At 35.7% G+C, this 19,654-nt stretch overlaps 1 protein-coding gene across 1 annotated transcript; it reads right to left on the bottom strand.

Moving 5' to 3' along the window:
• Positions 1-937: 937 nt before the first annotated feature.
• On the bottom strand, positions 938-10,835 carry LOC121266459. The gene is made up of 2 exons (XM_041170279.1): positions 10,552-10,835; positions 938-1,413 (listed from the first exon to the last, which is right to left on the bottom strand). Exons 1-2 carry the CDS (start codon positions 10,709-10,711, stop codon positions 1,322-1,324), a joined length of 252 nt encoding a protein of 83 aa, XP_041026213.1. The 5' UTR covers positions 10,712-10,835; the 3' UTR covers positions 938-1,321.
• Positions 10,836-19,654: the final 8,819 nt, after the last annotated feature.

Here is a 19,654-nt window from a genome sequence, read left to right on the forward strand (position 1 = left end):
ATGACATAAAAACCTGATGTCGGTAATTTAACAATTTTCAGTTCGTTCTACGTATTTTGGGCAGTTTTCAAACTTCCCAATAATATTGTGTATTGCTAAGCATGGCAAAACATGCACACTAACCGTTTTTTGCCCAAGTCTAATAGGTTTCCATATCATGACAATATTGGAGAGTATTTCCTTTCTCAAATTGTATCAAAGGTGGGTCATATTTTCTTTGACCTCTTTTTCATTAAGCAAATGTTAGATTTTCCTATGCCACATGTTATAATTGGTTCCATCCAGTTTCTATTTTAGTATGGTCAGCAATTCCTTCTTAGTGGCCATTATCACCACATTCATTATGCGAGTTTACATTAACACATTTAATTTTATTTTAAAAACCAATTGGACCATGAAATTCCTTCATACATAGTGCATATCAAAAGTTTCGCAAAAAACTAGTAATCATCTCCCACTATAAAAGTTAAAATACCACACCTAATCAAATTGACTAAAATTTATAGAAGTCTTAAAAACTCAACTCATTCACCTATCGACAGAAGTGAAACATATCACTTTACATGGCCTTAATAATAAAATTACATTCTCAATATACAATTTTAAAGAAAATCCTACTACAGATTTTCTAGGAAATAAATAAATAAATAGGAATGTCTTGTCATGTCATCCATATATTTATAAGCTACACCTTATCCATCCACATAATAATAAACACATATATTACATATGAGCACAACAAATTTCTAATGTCAACTCTATCCATTTTAATTAAAAAAAAAAAAAAAAAACTAATGAATTCAAACATCTAATCATAATGGTATGGACAATGGTTCAACGGATAGAAGACCCACATTCTCATCTATTGAGAATGGGTTTTATTCATCTTGGGACACATATTCAATATGTAAATGCATTTATAACGAGTAGGACAATCTGGCAAGCCGGCCTTACTACCACAAGATGCATTACTACACCAAGTATTAAGCATAAAAAGAAATATCCTTGTTGGCTAAAAACATCAAAAGCCACATCTCATCGACTTCGATATACTAATCAATATAATCACCTAGTCCAGAAACTGGAAAATCAATATCATCCCCTAGAATACGCCATACGGGGGAGGCAGCCTTGACAAATCAAACCAAATTAACAATAAGACAGTTTAATTTCTAAGAGTAAACAAAGTTCCGTATTCGTCATGGACGAACAAAAGATGTGCATATCCAAGGTTGAAAGAGAAAGATAGGGCCAAACACGTACTTTTCAACTGTCAAATGCTCGTGGGAAATCCACCCCTTCAACCGAAAGCTTTCAAGAATCATTTAGCGGAAGATGAACCTGAAGAAAGTCTTTGACTCCGTGCTTTATCAGCTCTTTCCATGTAATCTTGATGGGACTGGTGTTTCGTTCCTACAAGAAGAAAATAATTTATTAGGTTTATCTGGCAAACAATTTCTTTATTTTTTCAATTTTTAGTTTTGGGGATTGTAAAAACAGAATGGTAGACCGGCATGCAAGTACACCTAAGACCTCTGTCTGTCTTAAGAGATACTTTCGCACGGTTGAGGAATTACTAATTAGTGGGTTATCAATAAAAAACACGCTCTTGGGTAAAAAATACTAACATGACAACAGTCCCAGAATTTTTCTAGAGCAGCACCATATTAAAATGCCTGCATGACCTGAACTACATGAAATATAACAGAAGATACCAACATTAAACGTCCCCAATACTTCTCAAACCAGGATTTGCAAACAGAAATAGGTCCTAGATGTATTTCAAGCTTTAACTTTTCCATTTGACATAAGGTATCATTAATAAGGGCTTCAATAGTAAGAAAATATAATTATAAAACACTAGAGAGTGAAGGTGACATACTGCAGGTTGGAGACAAGCTTCATTCTTGAAGTCGTAAAGGGAGATGTTAATGCATACACAATCTCACACAGATGCATAGATTTGTGCAGCAGACCCACTAGAATCTTTGTAGCCTAGGTAGAAAATCATTGTTGATGGCAGAGAATAGAAGTTGGTTTAAGGAAATCTACAGAACTACATCAAAACATTGAGAGAGGGCAATTCTTGCAGCAGTTGGAGTAGGAACGGTGGCAGCTGCGGATAATGACAAGTTGCAGCCACAGTGAAGCGAAGGCTATGCCTTAGTAGCATGGACACAGTACCATGACTACCAGTGCAATGCATTCATGGTATCTTTATTAAGCGGCCAGCTTCTATGGAGAAACCTATTCAATTTGCACTTAGATGACTGGTGGTATACTGATCGTGTATTACAGCTATCCATTAAACGACCAAGTTATCAACCTCTGTACAAATTGTATGGAAGGAAGATTCAGGTGTGAAAAATGAAGAACGCTCCCTTAGGCAGATGGAGAATCTGTTCCTAGGGTGTCATAGGATCAGTAGACCGATCAAAGAGTGCAGGCACATATCAAGGTGAATGGGCTCAAATCTGTTTTCAGGACTCATGAACAATAATCAAAGATTCATAACGTGCTAGTTCATTTGATTCATCGTGTGTTACTCTAGAAGAGTTTCGAAGAGCTTATAAGGACCTAAAGCAGGCTGTAATTGATGAACCTGTTTCCTATTTGTTTTTCTTTTATTATTTTTATTCTTGATAACTGAACCTGTTTTGCGTCAGCTAGGTCACAATAAGAAAGTTGAACTACACAAGGATGCATTAGACTATGTCATAAGTGGCATGCTAGTACAAAAAGGGAACCCAGCAACATATGGGACCTGAAACTTCAATGAGACAAAAGGTGTGCCAGGAGAGAGATTACACAAGGTAATTTATTTAATATTACCTGTATCTCTCTCGGCTTTGATTGAGATTGGGTGACAGTTCAGGCGTTATCAGAGAAGTATATTGCACCATGATGTGTCTTATGAGATATACCTAGGGGGAAAAAGGGCCACTGGCCTGAAAAGAAGACTTGGCACTTGGCAGTTCAAAATTAAAGAAGTCTGTATGTTAGTCCTTTTCTCACCACAACTTCAAAATCAAAGAAGTACAAATGTCATTCCTTTTCTCGCCACAACTTTGACCATTGCACCTAGTGCCATTGATATTTTTAAGGGAAAGAAGAGGAAAAAAATGCCAAAAAACTTGCATATAGTTGAAGAAAGAGAATGGTGCCAAACGTTTCAAGAAGATACCGTCTTAGTTGGTGGTCAGAGATTCAATAAAAAAGTTTTAAAAAGCAGAATGGTAAAGATTTAGCCTACTTAAATCAAATTTAAGAGTATCATGTAACAAGACAATCAAGTGATCAAATAATTTAATAATTTTTTGATAAATAACTAATTCCATGAAATTTAACCATTGCATTTTGTACAATTTTCTTGCACTTTACATGATATTGGAAGTTTAATTGCATATTCCAGGATTCAAGAGGGCCAAACAGGCTTGGGAGTAAATTTACAGAACAATAATATTTGATAGTCATAAATAATAAAAACAAAAGTGCATGGTTGAACAAGTATAACCAACAGGTAATGACCAAAAAGCACAAGAATTGCAAATATTGACTGTTTATACTTAACATAAGCAGTACAAATTTTTTCTTTTTGATAAGTAATATAAGCAGTATAATGCAATCCTAAAGTAGATTATCTTCCTCATTGAGCATAGGACCATCATCATTATTGTCAAAAGAACTATAGCCCTTATCATCTTGCTCATCAACTTCATTTAAATTAATGATCCAAACAAACAATAGTGCTTAAAACTGATCTTAAATATATATATATATATTAAGGAAAATAAACTACAAAAGCATGCTTTTGTGCTTTAATCTTGCAATAAAATCACTGAGATTATTCATCTGGAACGGGTTCTTTCCCGGCCCAGTCTGGAACTGGGTTCGGAACCCGCATTGCAAAACCCGGATCTACATGGTCCAGGTTTGGGTATGAAACCTGGGTTCCGAATTTAAAATCCGGTATCCAGATTTATATATAAAAAAAAAAAAAAAAATCAGCTTAAACTCCCCCACCTTGTGATCTATATGTCTCTATCTTCTGAAGGCTTAGGGTTTCCGCCATCCCCCCCCCCCCTTCTCTCCCTCCCTCCCCTAAGCCCTAGCCGTCGAGTTTCCGAGGCAATTTCTCTCTCTCTCTCTCTCTCTCTCTCTCTCTCTCTCTCAACCCTAGCCGCCGTGTCTTTGTATTTCAAGCTTCGGCCGCTGTCTCTCTCTCGCTGCCGTGTCTGTCTCACCGGCGACCTTTCAGTAACTCTCTCTCTCTCTCTCTCTCTCCCTCCCCCCGATCTGTGAACAATGAATGTAAACACAGTGATCTGTGAGCATGTGGGAAAGGATTGGTGGTGTTCATCTTTGAACAGATATTATCTTTTGCTCAATTTGGTCTTTTTTTAAAATATGAGTTTTTTTTAAAAAAAATCTTTTAAGGGCTTTCGCCTTTCGGAGCTAGCATTTTTTGGTAAAAGTTTTTAACTGGTAACATATGGCTATTTGGATTGCTCTATAATGAAACCTTCATCTTCAGTGTGTGCTAGTTTTTTTTGACCCATCAAATTCTTTGAGATGAAAATTTGGGTAGATCTACTTATCAAAAAAAAAAAAAAAAATTGGGTAGATCTGGTTATTCGGTGAACTGGGTCTCTTCTTTGTACTAGGAACTTGTTGAATGGGTTTTTTCTTGCTTTGAACTTGCAGGACATCAGGTTTATATCCTATTCTTGTGATTCAATTCTATAATATATAGTATACATTTTAATTGCTCAAGAGATACTTATTTATTGGGTAAAAGGGTAGGTGTGGTATTTTGAGGAGGAGGAGGAGGAGAAGGCCTGAGATTCATTTTAGGTTCAAGGAAAATATTGGGTTTTGCTCAATTTATAGAGAAAAGTTAAGATATTATTGAGTGGGTTTTGTAATTCTCCTAAGGGGCCTGCAGGAACTGGGAAATTTGTGGACAGAGAGAAGGGGGGAATAAAGCAAAGGTTAAAGCTTAGAAAGGGCAAAGGGCCTTTGGAGGATTAGCTGGCCAATATTGGAGTGATATCAGGTGAAGGACGACAACAAAGGAAGGAAGAGTGAGAAAAAACAAAAAAGGGTTTCTGGTTTTCAAACTTTATATTTTTTATCAGTAAATAGGAATTTTATTAAATATAGGCGAAGCCAAGTACACGGGACATATACAAGAACCACACCTATGCATGACTGTCTAAAGATACAAGAAAATCATGTATATTCATGTCATTAAAGTCTATTACAATTGACCAATAGAATAATGTATGAAGAAAAAAAGTTCTAATCTTGTCCATTGTCCGAGTCTATTACAATCGACCAATGGAATAATGTATGAAGAAAAAAAGTTCTAATCTTGTCCATTGTCCGTTCACGATCCTCAAAACTCCGACCATTCCTCTCCATCCATATGCACCACCATAGGCAAATCGGTATCATCTTCCACATTGCCACGATTTGAAAATTACCTCGAATGCCTTGCCAGCTAGCCAAAAAGTCAACAACCCTTCTTGGCATTACCTAAACAAATCCCACTCTAGCAAAGATATCATTCCATAAGCTCATGGCTACATCACAATGCAATAATAGGTGATCCATAGACTAACCACTTTTCTTACACATATAGCACCAATCCAATACCATCAATCGGCGTTTTCTTAGATTATCTAAGGTAAGAATCTTCCCTAATGAAGCTGTCCATACAAAAAAAGAAGCTTTTAGGGGGCCTTAGTCTTCCATATGTTCTTCCATGGAATGTTCTTGTCTAATGTGTCACGGGGCCTTGTAGTATGACTGTACAGTAAAATTCCCCTTCTTGGATTGTGACCACATAATCTTATCTGCTCCTCCAATCACTCTACAAATATAAACAAGTTTGAAGAAATCTATAAATGTGTAAATTTCCCAATCTTGCGCAGCTCTAATGAAAGTGATATTCCACTGAGGAGAGCCGTTAGAGAGATCCATGAACTCTGCTACGGAAGCCTCCTTTCTTCGGGTGATGTCGTATAGTGTTGGGTAGATTTCTTTGAGGATTCGATCTCCACACCATAGGTCATTCCGCAATTTAATTCTGGAACCATCCCTAACTGCAAATCATGTGTATCGACGAAGATTGGTCCAGCCTCTTCTTATTTGTTTCCAAAGCCCCACCCCATGTTGTCCGCTCACCTCATTCGAGTACCATCCTCCCCACAGTCCACCATATATTAACTTTATAATCACCCTCCATAAAGCTCTCCTCTTCGTGGTATCTCCACAGCCATTTTCCCAATAAAGCCTTGTTGAAAACCAACAAATTCCGAATTCCCAGCCCGCCTTCTCGTATAAGGATACAAAACGTAGCCCAATTCACCAAATGAAACTTGAATTCTTCATCTATTCACCCCCCATAGGAAGTCTCTTTGCAATTTCTTTATCTGGTGAACCACTTTGCATGGTATTGGAAATAAAGATAAGTAAGTCGGCAAGTTGGATAGAGTACTTTTTATCAAAGTAACTCTACCACCTTTGGAAAAATACATCCTCTTCCAACTCGCCAGTTTACGCTCCATTTTTACAACACTTCATCCCAAATAGACAGCGATTTAAAGGATGCACCAAATGGAAGACCGAAATACTTCATTGGCAAGGTGGAGATTTTGCATCCCAGCATATTGGCCAAGCTCAAAACACTTGGAACATTTCCCACCGGAACTAATTCTGACTTGGTGAGATTCACTTTCAAACCCGAAGTCACTTCAAAGCAAAGTAAACGAGCTCGCAAGGCTTGAATATGATTCTGACTAGCCCCACAAAAGACAAGAGAATCATTTGTAAATAAGAGGTGAGTTATCTCAAGAATGCCGAATCTTGCCTCCACTAGGACAAATCCAGATAAAAATCCACCTTCCGCAAGACTTGCGATCATTTTACTAAAAGCTTCCATTATGAAAACAAAGAGTAATGGAGATAGGGGATCACCTTACCTCAAACCCCTTGAACTTCCAAAGAAACCCATCGGGGTACCATTCAAACTTTATTAATGATCCAAACCAATCTTCTCTCTCTCTAGAGGCGTTAGAAACTTCTAATTGACAGTGGTCATCAAGGGAAAAAAAAACAGTCTCACACACAAACCTCCACATAAAGGTACCACAGTTAATAATGTCCATGGTTTCACATATATGGACTTTTCTTTAGGTTGAATTTAAGTAAACAAATGAAAAACCATTAACAAATCATATACTACAAATAGAGTATGTCATCCGCAAAAACTAGTCAAGTACACATCACAGGCCCCATTCACAACAAGCAGCAGTGAAACTAGCTTAAATCATTTTCCCTGTGAAAAATACAAAAATACACACTAATAGATGCAATGAAATTTATCTAAAGATTGAACTCCTTTAGATTGGTAACACAAGGTCCTGGTTTCTGACATTCTCATCTACCTTTAACCTGGAGATGCAATGACATTTATCTAAAGATTGAACTCCTTTAGCTTAAATATACACTAAGAACCTCCGTCCTCTTTTCTAAATTAAAAAAAAAAAAAAAATCTAAAACCCTAATAGGTATTTGTCATGTGAAATTTGTAGGATTTATATCATTTGTTGGTAACTGCAACTATATATATATATATTATTTATAGGCAGATTGCTTGATGGGTCGAGAAAATCTTTTAAACTGAGATTGTTGTTATACCCGAACTAGGATTAACATGGTCAAGTTTTTATAAATTCTGTGGATACTTATTTATTCTTTAGAAACCTCTTCTTTGGAATGTATGCATGGTGAATTTGGTGTTCCTTTCCATGGTTTGTGTTTTTCTCTACTGAAATACATTCTTTCTCTTCAGTTTGGGTGGCTGCAAAGAATAGACTAGGAATTCAATGTGGCGGTTTTCTTCAGTTTGGGTGGCTACAGAGAACAGACTTGAAGTTGCTATTTGGTGTGATTAATCACTGATGGAAGACCATGTTATTGATATGTAACTCATATATTATAATTTTGTATTTTGTAATGTCATGTATATAATACAAAATCATGTAATATGTAGTAGATTGCATTGTGTGCTGCATACATTTTACATGATGATTATTGGGTTTATTTTTCTTTACATGCATTTAGTTAAAAAGGTAACTAGTTGTTTCTAGCTTTATTTATTTTTGACATAAAATTTAGTTTTTCATTTTTAATATATTTTTATTATTATAGACAATGTTCAATGTAATTAGTATTATGGTTTTCAACATGACTTCTTGAAAAATATTTAATAAAATATAGGCTTTATGTAAAAACAATTATGCTTTTTAACAAAATTTTTTCTTGAAAAAATTGTAATGAAATATAGGCTTTACTAAAACAGAAAAAAAAAAAAAAAAAAAAAAAAAACCCAGGTACAGCCCAAGACCTGGATGCTTTAATCTAGCTTTGAGAGGGTGCTTTAATCAAGCTTAATCTATGTCCCTGAGCATTGGCAAGTCCAAAATTTGGCTAGAATTTCAAGTTTTGGTCATAGCATTAACCTTTGGCTAGGTGAATCCACATTGGACTAGACATCTTAAAGCCAAAATAATAATATAATATTATATATTTTAATAATATTTTACAAAAAAGTTTTTGTTATATTTTGCAAATACACTTCATATATTAATTAATAATTTAATTTTAATTTAATAATTTAATTATTATTAATGAAATAGAATAAGGTAGAAAATAACGGACTATTTATCAAAATTGAAATGGATAATATAAACTTTAAAATAATTAGATAATATAATGGTTGTTGGAAATGATTAAAATATTATTTTGGTGAGTGAATAGTGTCTAGCCATAGATGACTAGGGAGCTTAATTTACTGTAGCTCATACGTTGAGCTTTAGTGGTTTGGCTAGTCCAATGTAGAGGATTTTACTCATGCCTGGTCAAAGTATGAAGATGCATTGGCATTTGGCTAGTCCAATGCCAATGCAGACATATACATCATTTTCCATGGAACCAATTGACACTACAACTTCTAAACAATACCCTGCCAAATCAGAATGGCTTTAAATTGAGCTCTCAATGGGAATGCAAGGTACGTCACATGAACAAAAGATGCCTTGCATCCCAGGATACGGGTCAAACCATCTAAAATTCATCCATCGCCAACTGTGATTAACTCAAATTTGGCCAACTTAACTTCCAATTCTGATACTAGAAAGGAAAAAAAAAAGACCATATGTTCAGGATTTGTCTCACTAAAAATTAGTGTGTCATATGCAATAAAAGGTGTGAGATAAGAAGTCCTTTCACATTCAGGTCCCCACTGAGAAACTTGACAAAGGACCTGCATGCACTAATGCTTAACTAATTCTGATGAGGGCTGCCATAGAAAGTCACATTTGCTAAAACTAAAAAACTCAATATGTAAATGCAATTGTCTTATCCAATTACACCATTTATCCCCAAAGTCACACCTTCTCAATATGGATAGTAGAAACACCGAATGAACATCCGGCGCCCCCAATATGACTCCCCCATACAAAAATTTATTAGTGATAAGAGTTGAGTCTAAAATTTGCCTTCCCTTAATGAAGGCATTTTGAGATTGGGAGGTGATCTTTTGTAGCACCATCTTCAATCTATTTTGCAAGGACTTTAGTGATTATCTTGTAGACTCCAGTCACAACACATATGGGTCAAAGTCTTTGATGTCAACGACCCTTACTTCTTCGGAATAAGAGCTATGAAGATTGCATTAAGGCTTTTTACAAATCTATTCTTGTTGTGAAAATAATGGTAAACCTTCATCAGACTTTTCCACCACATCCCAGCAAATTTGGAAGTAAGATGTGTTTTGCTTTGTTTTTTGTCTCAAATTGAATGCAAAAAATTGTAGCTTCAGATTATTATGTTTTTTTCACATTTCTTGTATTAAAGTTTTTATCTGGTTCTCTTACTTTGATTGCATGAATTGCAAGTCTATACATACCTCCTATAAGATATATCAACAGCCTATCATATCAAATTCTAGCTAAATATTGGGCTCAGCATGCTATTAATGGAATTTAGTTCAATTAAGATCATTTACACAATCTCTTATAAAAAAAAAAAAAAAAAGAAAAGATCATTTACACAATCCTGAGATAACGCCATTGATAGCTAACTTGGATGGATGTTATAGATCTCAATAAAAATCATATCATAATTGCATCTTATAAATGATGCTAGAGATACGAGTCGATTCTCAACGTGCTGTACAATTAATTAGATTATAAAGTAACTTCGATAGTATCAATCATATATCTTTCTGAACATCTACGAGATAGATATCACAATTACCCGTAAGGTACAGCCTACAAACCCTTCTTAAACCCTATGACAAATGGATTTTAGTTTCTATTTTACTTACAGAAGCAGCGAAATTATGAATTCGAAAAAAGTCCTGTCTGAAAGATAATTTTTTTCTCGCCAACAATTGACATTTTTTCCCAATTAAATGCTGATGTAATAAATTATATAGTAAAAGACATAGTAAATTATATAGTAAAAGACATACGGACGAACCTCGACTCATAAGGAACCAAGGGACGCCGAAGATGGCGGTGATGATGGCGATGCCAGCCACGACGTGCTTCTTGTCACCACTGTAGAGGTAGTGCTCCACTCTCGACCTGAAACGGCCTCCACTAAATCCTCCTCCATTGCTTTTTGCGTCGCTGCTCATCTTTTTTGTCGCAATTTCAAGCTAGGTATCGAGCCTAGCCTCGCCCTCGATTTATTTAGATTTACGTACTCTTCAGTTGAGTCGGCGAATTGAAGTTCTGTATTGTTTGGCTGTTCACTGAATAATAAAGGTAAATAATAATTTATTTTAGTTGTTAATTGTTATCTTCAGCAAATAAAATAAAAGTAATGTCATTTTGTCTTTTTAATTATTATCTTCTCATCAACATTTAACGTTATATTAAATAATTAACAAAATATCTTTTATTTTTTGTTTTTATCAATCATTTAATACGCAGAAAAAAAAATGAGAAGATAATAGTTAAAAAAATATAATAAATAGCATTTTTTATAAAATAATTAAATATTTTATTTAATAATAATGATATCTTAATCTATTATATTACAAAAGTTCTTATCAGTCTATGAATAGTTATTTGTGAATGATGGCTACATTATATTTTTATCCTTGAGGTTTATGATAGGTTAGATTGTTTTAAAAAGCTACTACTCGCCTTGGGCAGGCAGGCAACTACCCCATCCGCTCCCCGGCCCCACTTGGGCAAGGGACACTTGCCAACCCCGCTCTTCGGCACCATCCCGCATAGGGGGTACCCCATTCGGTCATCAGGTGGGAGGAATGCCTTTTTGGAATTCGCTAAACAAAAATCAAATATGTCGTGGTCGATTGGTCTGCATAGAGACCCACGAGCGCGATTGGCCATGGATTTGCATAGAGACTCACAGTTGCAATTGGCTGTTGGATCCAATACGACAACGACCATTGACCCAAGACCATGGCTTGGTTGTGGGTGTAGAGATTCCAAAGAAGAAAAGGATTAGGAGGACAAAAAGAAGAAGAAAATAAAAGGAGGAGGAGAAAGAAGACGAGAGAGGTGCCAATGTGAGAGGAAGGGGAGAGGCGCCGATGTGAAGAAAAATTAGGGTCTTTAGGTTTATATAGATTTTTTTTTTCTAAAACATACATATATTATATCGCTGATTAGGTTACCTACCCATCACCTAGAGAGATGGGCAGATTGGGCAGGCAAGCTGGGTTGCAAAATGGGGTTGTCTGCATGACATATGTGTTTTACAAATGCTTGCCTTGGAGCTAGCACTATTGCTCTTCGGGGTACTTGACCCGAGTTACGAGCAATCTTCTCTTGCTTGGTGCATGATAGTGTTGTTCATCCCTAGGCAAGCACACTATGGTTGTTTTCGATGCCAGCGTTTACGCTTGCCTCGAGCATGAATTTCTTCTCTCTTGAGTTATTTTGTTGATTTGCTCAGTTTTCACAAAAGGCCTTACTCGGTGATGCCGAATAAGGATATATTCTTGCACTGCTCGATTATCCCGAGCAATGTTTGGTGATCCCGAGCAAGACTTATTTTCTTGCCCTGCTAAGTGATTATGATTAGTGTGTTGGCTGTATTGGTCTGCTTAGTGAGCTTGCGCAAGGGTTATTTTCTTGCGTTGCTCGATTATCCCAAACATTCTGTCGGTCGGACTTGTCTTTCTCAATGATCCCAAGCAAGGGCTATTTTCTTGCGTTGCTCAATTATCCTGAGCAATGTCTCAGTCAGACTGGGCTTACTCGGTGATCTCGAGCTAGGGCTATGTTCTTGTGCCGCTCGACTATCCTAAGCATTGTGTTGCTTGTTCGATTGGTGGGCGAGAGCTCGAGGCGAACTTTGTAGTTGTTCATTCGATGGAAACCTCCTTGGTTGCTGCCTTTGCACCCACAGCGATAGGCCGAGCTTCATTACTCACCCTAGCTTTGGTGCACTAGTGGGCTAAGGGCTCGCGCGTTGACTACTTGGGGTTGAGTTTTAGTACTCGCCCGCGATATTCATGCTATGCTCGTTCTATTGAGTGAGCTTTATAGCCTGCCTATGAGGGTACTTTGTTGCTCGGGACGAACTTCATTGTTTGCTCATGATGGGATCCTTAGAGTGCCCACCATGTTGATTGTTCGGGAACATAGGCCCTTATTCTTGTAGTTGTGCTCTCCTCGGTCTTGAATTTCTTCTCTCCTGGGTTGCGAGCACTTGCTGCTTGCCCAATGTGAAATATTGTTGCTTGCTCGGTGCGAGCACTCTATATAAAATAATTCACAAACTTTCTTTTTAGATTTAAAAAATTATTATTATTATTATTATTCCTATATAATATTATTTGAAAAAAAATCAATTATCTTCATCTTATTTTTTTACCATAATTCATAAAAATAAATAATAGTTGTTGGACTAATATTGTTATCATTTTATAAAATGCAATTCTTATTTATTTTAGGTTTCAATTTATGCATTAATTCATGATTGATCTTTAATTTATGATATCCACCAATTTATTTTCTATGGTAACCTTTTTCAACCAGGCTTAAATCCTTACTAGTATACCTATATGCGCGATCTAATCATCTTATTTAATTTAGTGATGAAATAAGAAGCAAAGATGAGAGGAAGCCAAAGTATAATAACAAATATATTGAGATGGAGGGCAATAGGCAAATGAAAAATTTTAAAATTTCATATCGTGTCTTAGCATATTTCAAAAAAGTCAAAATAATACAAAATGATTGTATCTTAATATATTTTTCATTTCAATTCAATCACCCATCAAAATTGAATTTGAAGTTCTTTTAGATCTTGAAAATTATTTATAATTCATCTTTAATTTTGTTGTGAAGTCTAGTTTTTAAAATATTCGTACTTGAAGATAATTGGTCTCCACTTATAATAGAAACAAAAATAGGAAACACAAATATTATAACTACACGAAAAGCAAATTGGTAGATAGTTGATCTTCTAATGCTTACTAGCTATTGGTACAAGCCAGAAATATTGGACAATTCTCGTCAGAAGATTAAATGTTGAACGACATTATCTTATGTTGTTACATTTTTTTGTTAAGGGTGGCTACTAGATAAGTGCTACAGCAACAAAGAGATCATTTAAAAGTAAACCCACAAGCTGAAATAGCTTCATATGATGTCAGCTCACGTCATGTGAATTACCAAGTCACCTCACGTTCATGTATGTTCACGTTAGCATTCATGTTTTATTGTCATGCATGCATATGTACACTACTAGTTAAAGTTTTTAGTTAAGTTGCTGAGATTTGTAATCAAATTTCACTTGTAATTCCAACTACCATTTCTTTCGGATTGGTAAATCATGTGCCAGGATCAAGATATACAACAAGGATTGATTAGAGGAGGTCAATTAGGCGTCAACGCATCGACGTGGAGCTTATAGCCTTGATGCTCCGTTTCATCGATAGCATGTTGGCTTCCTTGGCCGAAGGACTAGCCTAGTATATTATAGTACTCTTTGTATGTATTTAAGGAGTGTTGTCTCTAGTACTCGTACTATTACAGATTTTTGGACACACTGTAACTTTTGAACGTCTATTATGTGGATTTTATGAAGTATATTTATGTTTCTGAGATATGTTACTTTTGGTACATAGTATTATTAAAAAAAAATTATCCGTTGTAAATAGTATATATTGTTAGATGCATGCTAGGTAAATGCATCTTTATTTGTCATGAATGGGGCAAGTAAACTTGTGTTACATGTCTCGACGTTTCAGAGTCTACCAAATCCCAAGAAGAATTTGGGGGCGTCATAGGTTGTTTGGAAGATGTTTCATTCCATCTCATCCCATCTTATCTCATCTCATTCCCAAACATTACTCAAATACAGACATTTTTAACTTTAAATATTCAACTTTTTCATCTAATCATTACTTAATCATTACAACTTTCCCAAATTTCTAAATAAAACAAAAAAAAAATCAACTTTTTTAAATCTCAAAACAATTATAATATTAAAAAACTATATTATAACAATATGTTAATTTTATAATATTTTTATTCAACTTTTTCTCTCTCATTTTTCAAAACCCAATAAAACTTCATAATTCAAACTATTTCACTACTATTTATAAGTTCATTATCTCATCTCATTCCTTAAATATCCCTAATACTAGTAGTACCATAGGAATTGTACAAACACTCTTTCATTAATAGAAATATCCATAAGTCACTATTCCTTCATCCCAAACGTAGTTGCATACCAACATTAGTTCATTGTCCACATCAAAATATAAAATATCATAAATTTTTCGTTGCCTATATACAATAAACATCTTAAAATTACAAAGATAATAAAATAATGGGAACAGGTTTCCGTGACTATTCCTTGGATCGGGCTGGACCTTCTTCTTCGGGTAACCCTCCTAAGCTATATCTGCATCAAACTCTACGATTCCAAGGGGTCAAACCGTAGTGAGACTACCACAGTGAGATTTCAATAAAACCTTAGTAAGTTAAAATCTATAACTGCACTAACAATGAAAGATAATAACGACAGATATGAATGCATAAGTTTTTTGTAAATAAAATTGAGGTATTATAAGTCTGGCAAGGAATCACTCTTTGAGCAAAACAACATAATCAGGAATCAACATACTAATCACTGAGTACGAGGAATCACTCCACCTATTCGGCACGAAGAATCTCTTTACCTAGTCAACACGTGAAATAACTTCCACCAAATCGATATCAAAAGCGCTCCACCTAATCAACACGAGGATTCTCTCTACCCGGGTTATCATGTAGAACCATACGGAAACATCCTACCCTGATTTGCACAGGGAATTCCTCAATCCAAATGAAACAAGTAACAACAAGCCACTAGGAATGGTATGAGAAATCCTCAACCTGATGCCATGAGTATTGAGCCCTTGAAATCACATCATATTTGCATTGTAAATCATGTCACATTTGAAATCACTTCTTTTTAAAATCACATCATCAAGTTAGTCATTAACCATAAGGAGCAAAAAATGTATTTTCACGAGAGAAATGGGTGAGAAGTAGAATATGAAATCCTAAACATATCACAGACATTTACCCCACATTACTAGCGTAGTGGTAGGAGTGAACCTACTTGAGTAATATTCGAAATACTAATGGTTGCACTGGTGGTGATGGTATCTCGGTTGAGGGATACTCTGAGCTCTTAGCTTCCTTGAAGTCCTCAAAGAAAAGAAAGTGTATTTGAAGTACTTCACAATCTCAAAAGTTAGATGTTGACTATCATCTAATGTCTTTCATATGTTAGGACTATTAGTCACGGTCCAAATGGATCCTAACCTCTGAATGGTTGGAAGGGCGATCTTGAATCTTGGTTGTCCATATGTCCTCAGGACTAAAGAATGATAGAGATCGAATGGGTTGATGAGACAAGGTGCATATGTATCTGCAACTTGCCTTGGGACCAAGCCCCCTATTCATTCTCCTTATGATAGTTGTCCACGAGGCGTTAGCCCTTACTTTTGAGGTCTGACTTATGGCCTGCAGTTTGTATCCCTCATTTCCTAGGCGTGCTCCTGTTGTGACATCATTGATGGAGGATGGGCCCTGGGTACATTACATGCTGCCATCCGAGCTCTTCCTAGTTATCTTGGAGTGTTACTCGCTTTGTACCGGACTTGTATTTGGCCGTTGCTCACCTAATGTACTATCAACACGTCCTTTGCTTGCTTGGTGTAGGGCAAACCTCTGGTAGTCGCCTTGTTCTCTTCGTGCTATTCATACCCACCAAACACCTCACAACGTATTGCTCGTCTTACTTCATTCCTACATGCATGTTGCTCGCCTGATTGCCTCCTTTTCGCCAACTTTGCCCATATAAGGGGATTTGTTCTCTCGATTCAGCATGTGATTGCTATGAGTTTTTACACTTCTCTATTAAATACATAAAAATAAATCAAATAAAAATTTACAATAGGAAGCATATTCAATTCACAATTAATCTTAAAAAAATATAATAATTTGTCATGACCAGATTTTTTATTTTTATTTTTATCTATTCACTTTGTCATCAAGGTGATCGCCTGATTTCAAAGAATTAAACAAATTTGCTAGACTCTAACCAATGGAAGCCAAAATCCCTAACACATGCATACCATTTTTGTTCCATCTCTTGAAATCAAATATCTACACTCAAGAACCAATACAAAGAGAGTCATGTACCAAAATTAACCTAAACAATCCATGACGAACATGCATGCTTCTAGTTATCAGTTTTCTTATATTTTTCTTAGCCAATTTCTTTAATGCATGTAGTATACATGCATGTTCAAAGCATAAACTTCCTAACCATGGCCGAAACATACTTTTGTACCAAAAATATTTTCATCATTCAACTCCCATTTTATACATGCAAACCCAAACACATGATATGTTCTTAGATTTCCTTCATCAAATGTCCTTTATTATTAACCTACTTATATGCATGACCAATTCTTAGGCAAATTCCAAATTTTAAACTTAATCTGTGGAAGAAAATATGAAGAAATTAGTAAAGGAGACTTATCTAGAGCTTACTTCCTTTCCACCAAGATGCTTTTGTTTTTCCCTTCTTTTCTCTTTATCTCCTGATTATCTTGGTAAGGTTATGTGTTTATGGTTGTGGAGAGTAGAAATGAGTACATTTGTGTGTTCAGCGATAGCAGAAAAATAAAGGTATTTTTGGTGGTGCCTTGCTAGAAGCGAAATGGAATGTCCTAGTGATTGTGAAGTGTAGAGAAAGGAAGAAGAAGAGAGAATGTGTGATGGGTGATTTTTGTACAGGTTTTGGACAACATCTACTAAGGCAAGTTAGTTGGTTGGCTGATTTGGCAGACCATGTGCCCATCATGCAGCTTGCCACATCAGCCTATTAGCCACATGTATATTCTTATATATTATTGTGTGCTCCAATTTACGAGTAACTATAATTCAGTGTTGCAATTTTATATCGTAAACACACATACAATTTACTCGAAAACACACAACCAACTAAGAATATAGTTACTCATAAATTATATATTATTTTTAAGAAAACATCTAACCACAATTCCTGTCATCATCTCGAGATACGGTCAGAGTAATCACAAAGAAAATCAATTTGGCCATCACTTAGGGTAGTAGCAGATGCTTTGTTTTTCCTTCTTCTCTATTTCCTCTTGGTTTTCTTAGTGAGATTATATGTTTATGATTGTGGAGAGGAATAAAAGTGCGCGCACGCGCGCATGTGTGCATTCAGTGGTGGCAGAAAATGAAGATGCGAGTTTTGTGTGGTGCCTTTACTAGAAGGAAAATGGAGTATGTTCATGGTTGTGAAGTGTAGAGAAGGAAGAGAAAGAGTGAAGTGTGTGATGGGTAATTTTTGTAAGGGGTTGGACAACATCTACTAGGGTAGAGGTGTCTCTTGGGTTAATTTGGCAAACCACATGCCACATCATCTACTAGTGAAGTGTCAATCATGCACCTTGCCACATCAGCTTGCCTACCACATTTATATTATATTTATAATATAATAAATATTATATAATTTAAAAATGAAGATTTAGAATAATGCGTTTAATAAGAAAATTTATCTTATTTATCTCTTTAGTATAAGCCTCAAGTATAAGATGTGTGTTTTTAGGTTCCTTGACTCAGGTATCACACAATACTAAATCCCGGATCCAAATGTCATAATTCATGCATTTAAGTAGTTTTTTTCTTTGTTGTATAACTCACCTAATCCAAGTACCATTATCATCAGCCTAAATAAATTTCTTCTTTATCACCATGATCAAGCACCTTGCTATATACCTTTATGTATCATGCAAAAACAAATACGCCTACTCTTCACCTATCACACAACAAATTAACATTCCTACTCATCTAGTCTTTCGAGGGAGTAGCTGTTGTCAGGATCTTATGTAAAATACAAATTTTACACATTCCAATCGCAAATCACTGTGTCATAATTCTACAAATCGCACCGAATTATATTTTTTTGAAGGAAAAATGTAAAACCTTAAAATATAAATGCTAAATTCCTGAAGTCCTTAATGTTAATTGTTTTTAAGACAATCTCAACCATGATTTAGTTAGTCACCATCCCAAGAGACGGTCAAAGTAATCGTAAAGAATCAATTCGATGGTAGCTTAGGGTGGCAGTCACTTGCTAAAAATTCACTAGGGCTAGTCTGGTTGGATTTGGACACATCTGACATCGAAATGATCAGATCAAACTGGAGCTTGTCGGATCTGACCGTTGTGGCTAGATCCTGCACCAGATTTGACATCTCCTTGGTGCCAGGGTGGGTTGTTACCACCCCAAAGGTGTATGCTAGCCACCTTAAATGGGGTGGCCACACCACCCTTAGGGTGGAAACCACTCGTCCCTATTTTTTAAAATTAAAATTTAATTATTTTAAAATATAAGGATTATAATTTTATATGGATGTGTATATTTTATCTTTTAATAGAAAGTTGTCATTATTGAAGGGTGTAGAGGACTTGGTTTACACTAGGTTCTATTTTAGATTTTCTTATCTTCCAATGCCATGTGCTTCATCCCAATAACTTCAAATTCTTCTTAAATATAGATGTTATATTCTCTCCTCCCTATAAAAATCTCATCTTTAAAAATGTAAGCTCATAATGACAAGTCTTACGGAGGAATCTGTTACTTGATTGATCAAACAAGCATAGATATTTGTTCTCATGTCTCTTTTGCAGTGTGGTTCATATATAGGGGTGTAATTGGTTCGGTCTGGGGGTCATAGATTGAAAATCTTGGTCCATGATTTTTCCGGACCGTCGATTACCCACCCCTAAGGATTGGACTGGACCGTTAGCTATCGGTCGGTCCAATTGGTTAAATTTGATCCATATGAATTAGGAAATTTTCACCACTAACAATCTAATTTGGTCGGTTTCGGTCCGGTCCAGATCAAAAAAATTTCACCCCTGTTGGTTCATCTACAACACCACATGCCCAGAGATATTGTGTTGTCCTTTGCTTTTGCTCCTTGCAATCTAATACCTTCAGCGGAATTTCCTCGTTAGTCTTGTTCTTTCTTACTTCTAAAGGTTCAAGATTGATGACATGA

This window comes from Juglans microcarpa x Juglans regia, chromosome 5D (genome assembly GCF_004785595.1).
Source record: "Juglans microcarpa x Juglans regia isolate MS1-56 chromosome 5D, Jm3101_v1.0, whole genome shotgun sequence".
In the NCBI taxonomy this organism is placed as follows: domain Eukaryota; kingdom Viridiplantae; phylum Streptophyta; class Magnoliopsida; order Fagales; family Juglandaceae; genus Juglans; species Juglans microcarpa x Juglans regia.

Bases quoted from the DNA above. Each gene is read 5' to 3' on its own strand.
- LOC121266459 (XM_041170279.1), bottom strand. From the start codon at position 10,711: ATGAGCAGCGACGCAAAAAGCAATGGAGGAGGATTTAGTGGAGGCCGT. The intron at 1,414-10,551 runs GTTCGTCCGTAT...TTCTTCTTGTAG, and splicing joins TTGGTTCCTTATGAGTCGAG to GAACGAAACACCAGTCCCAT.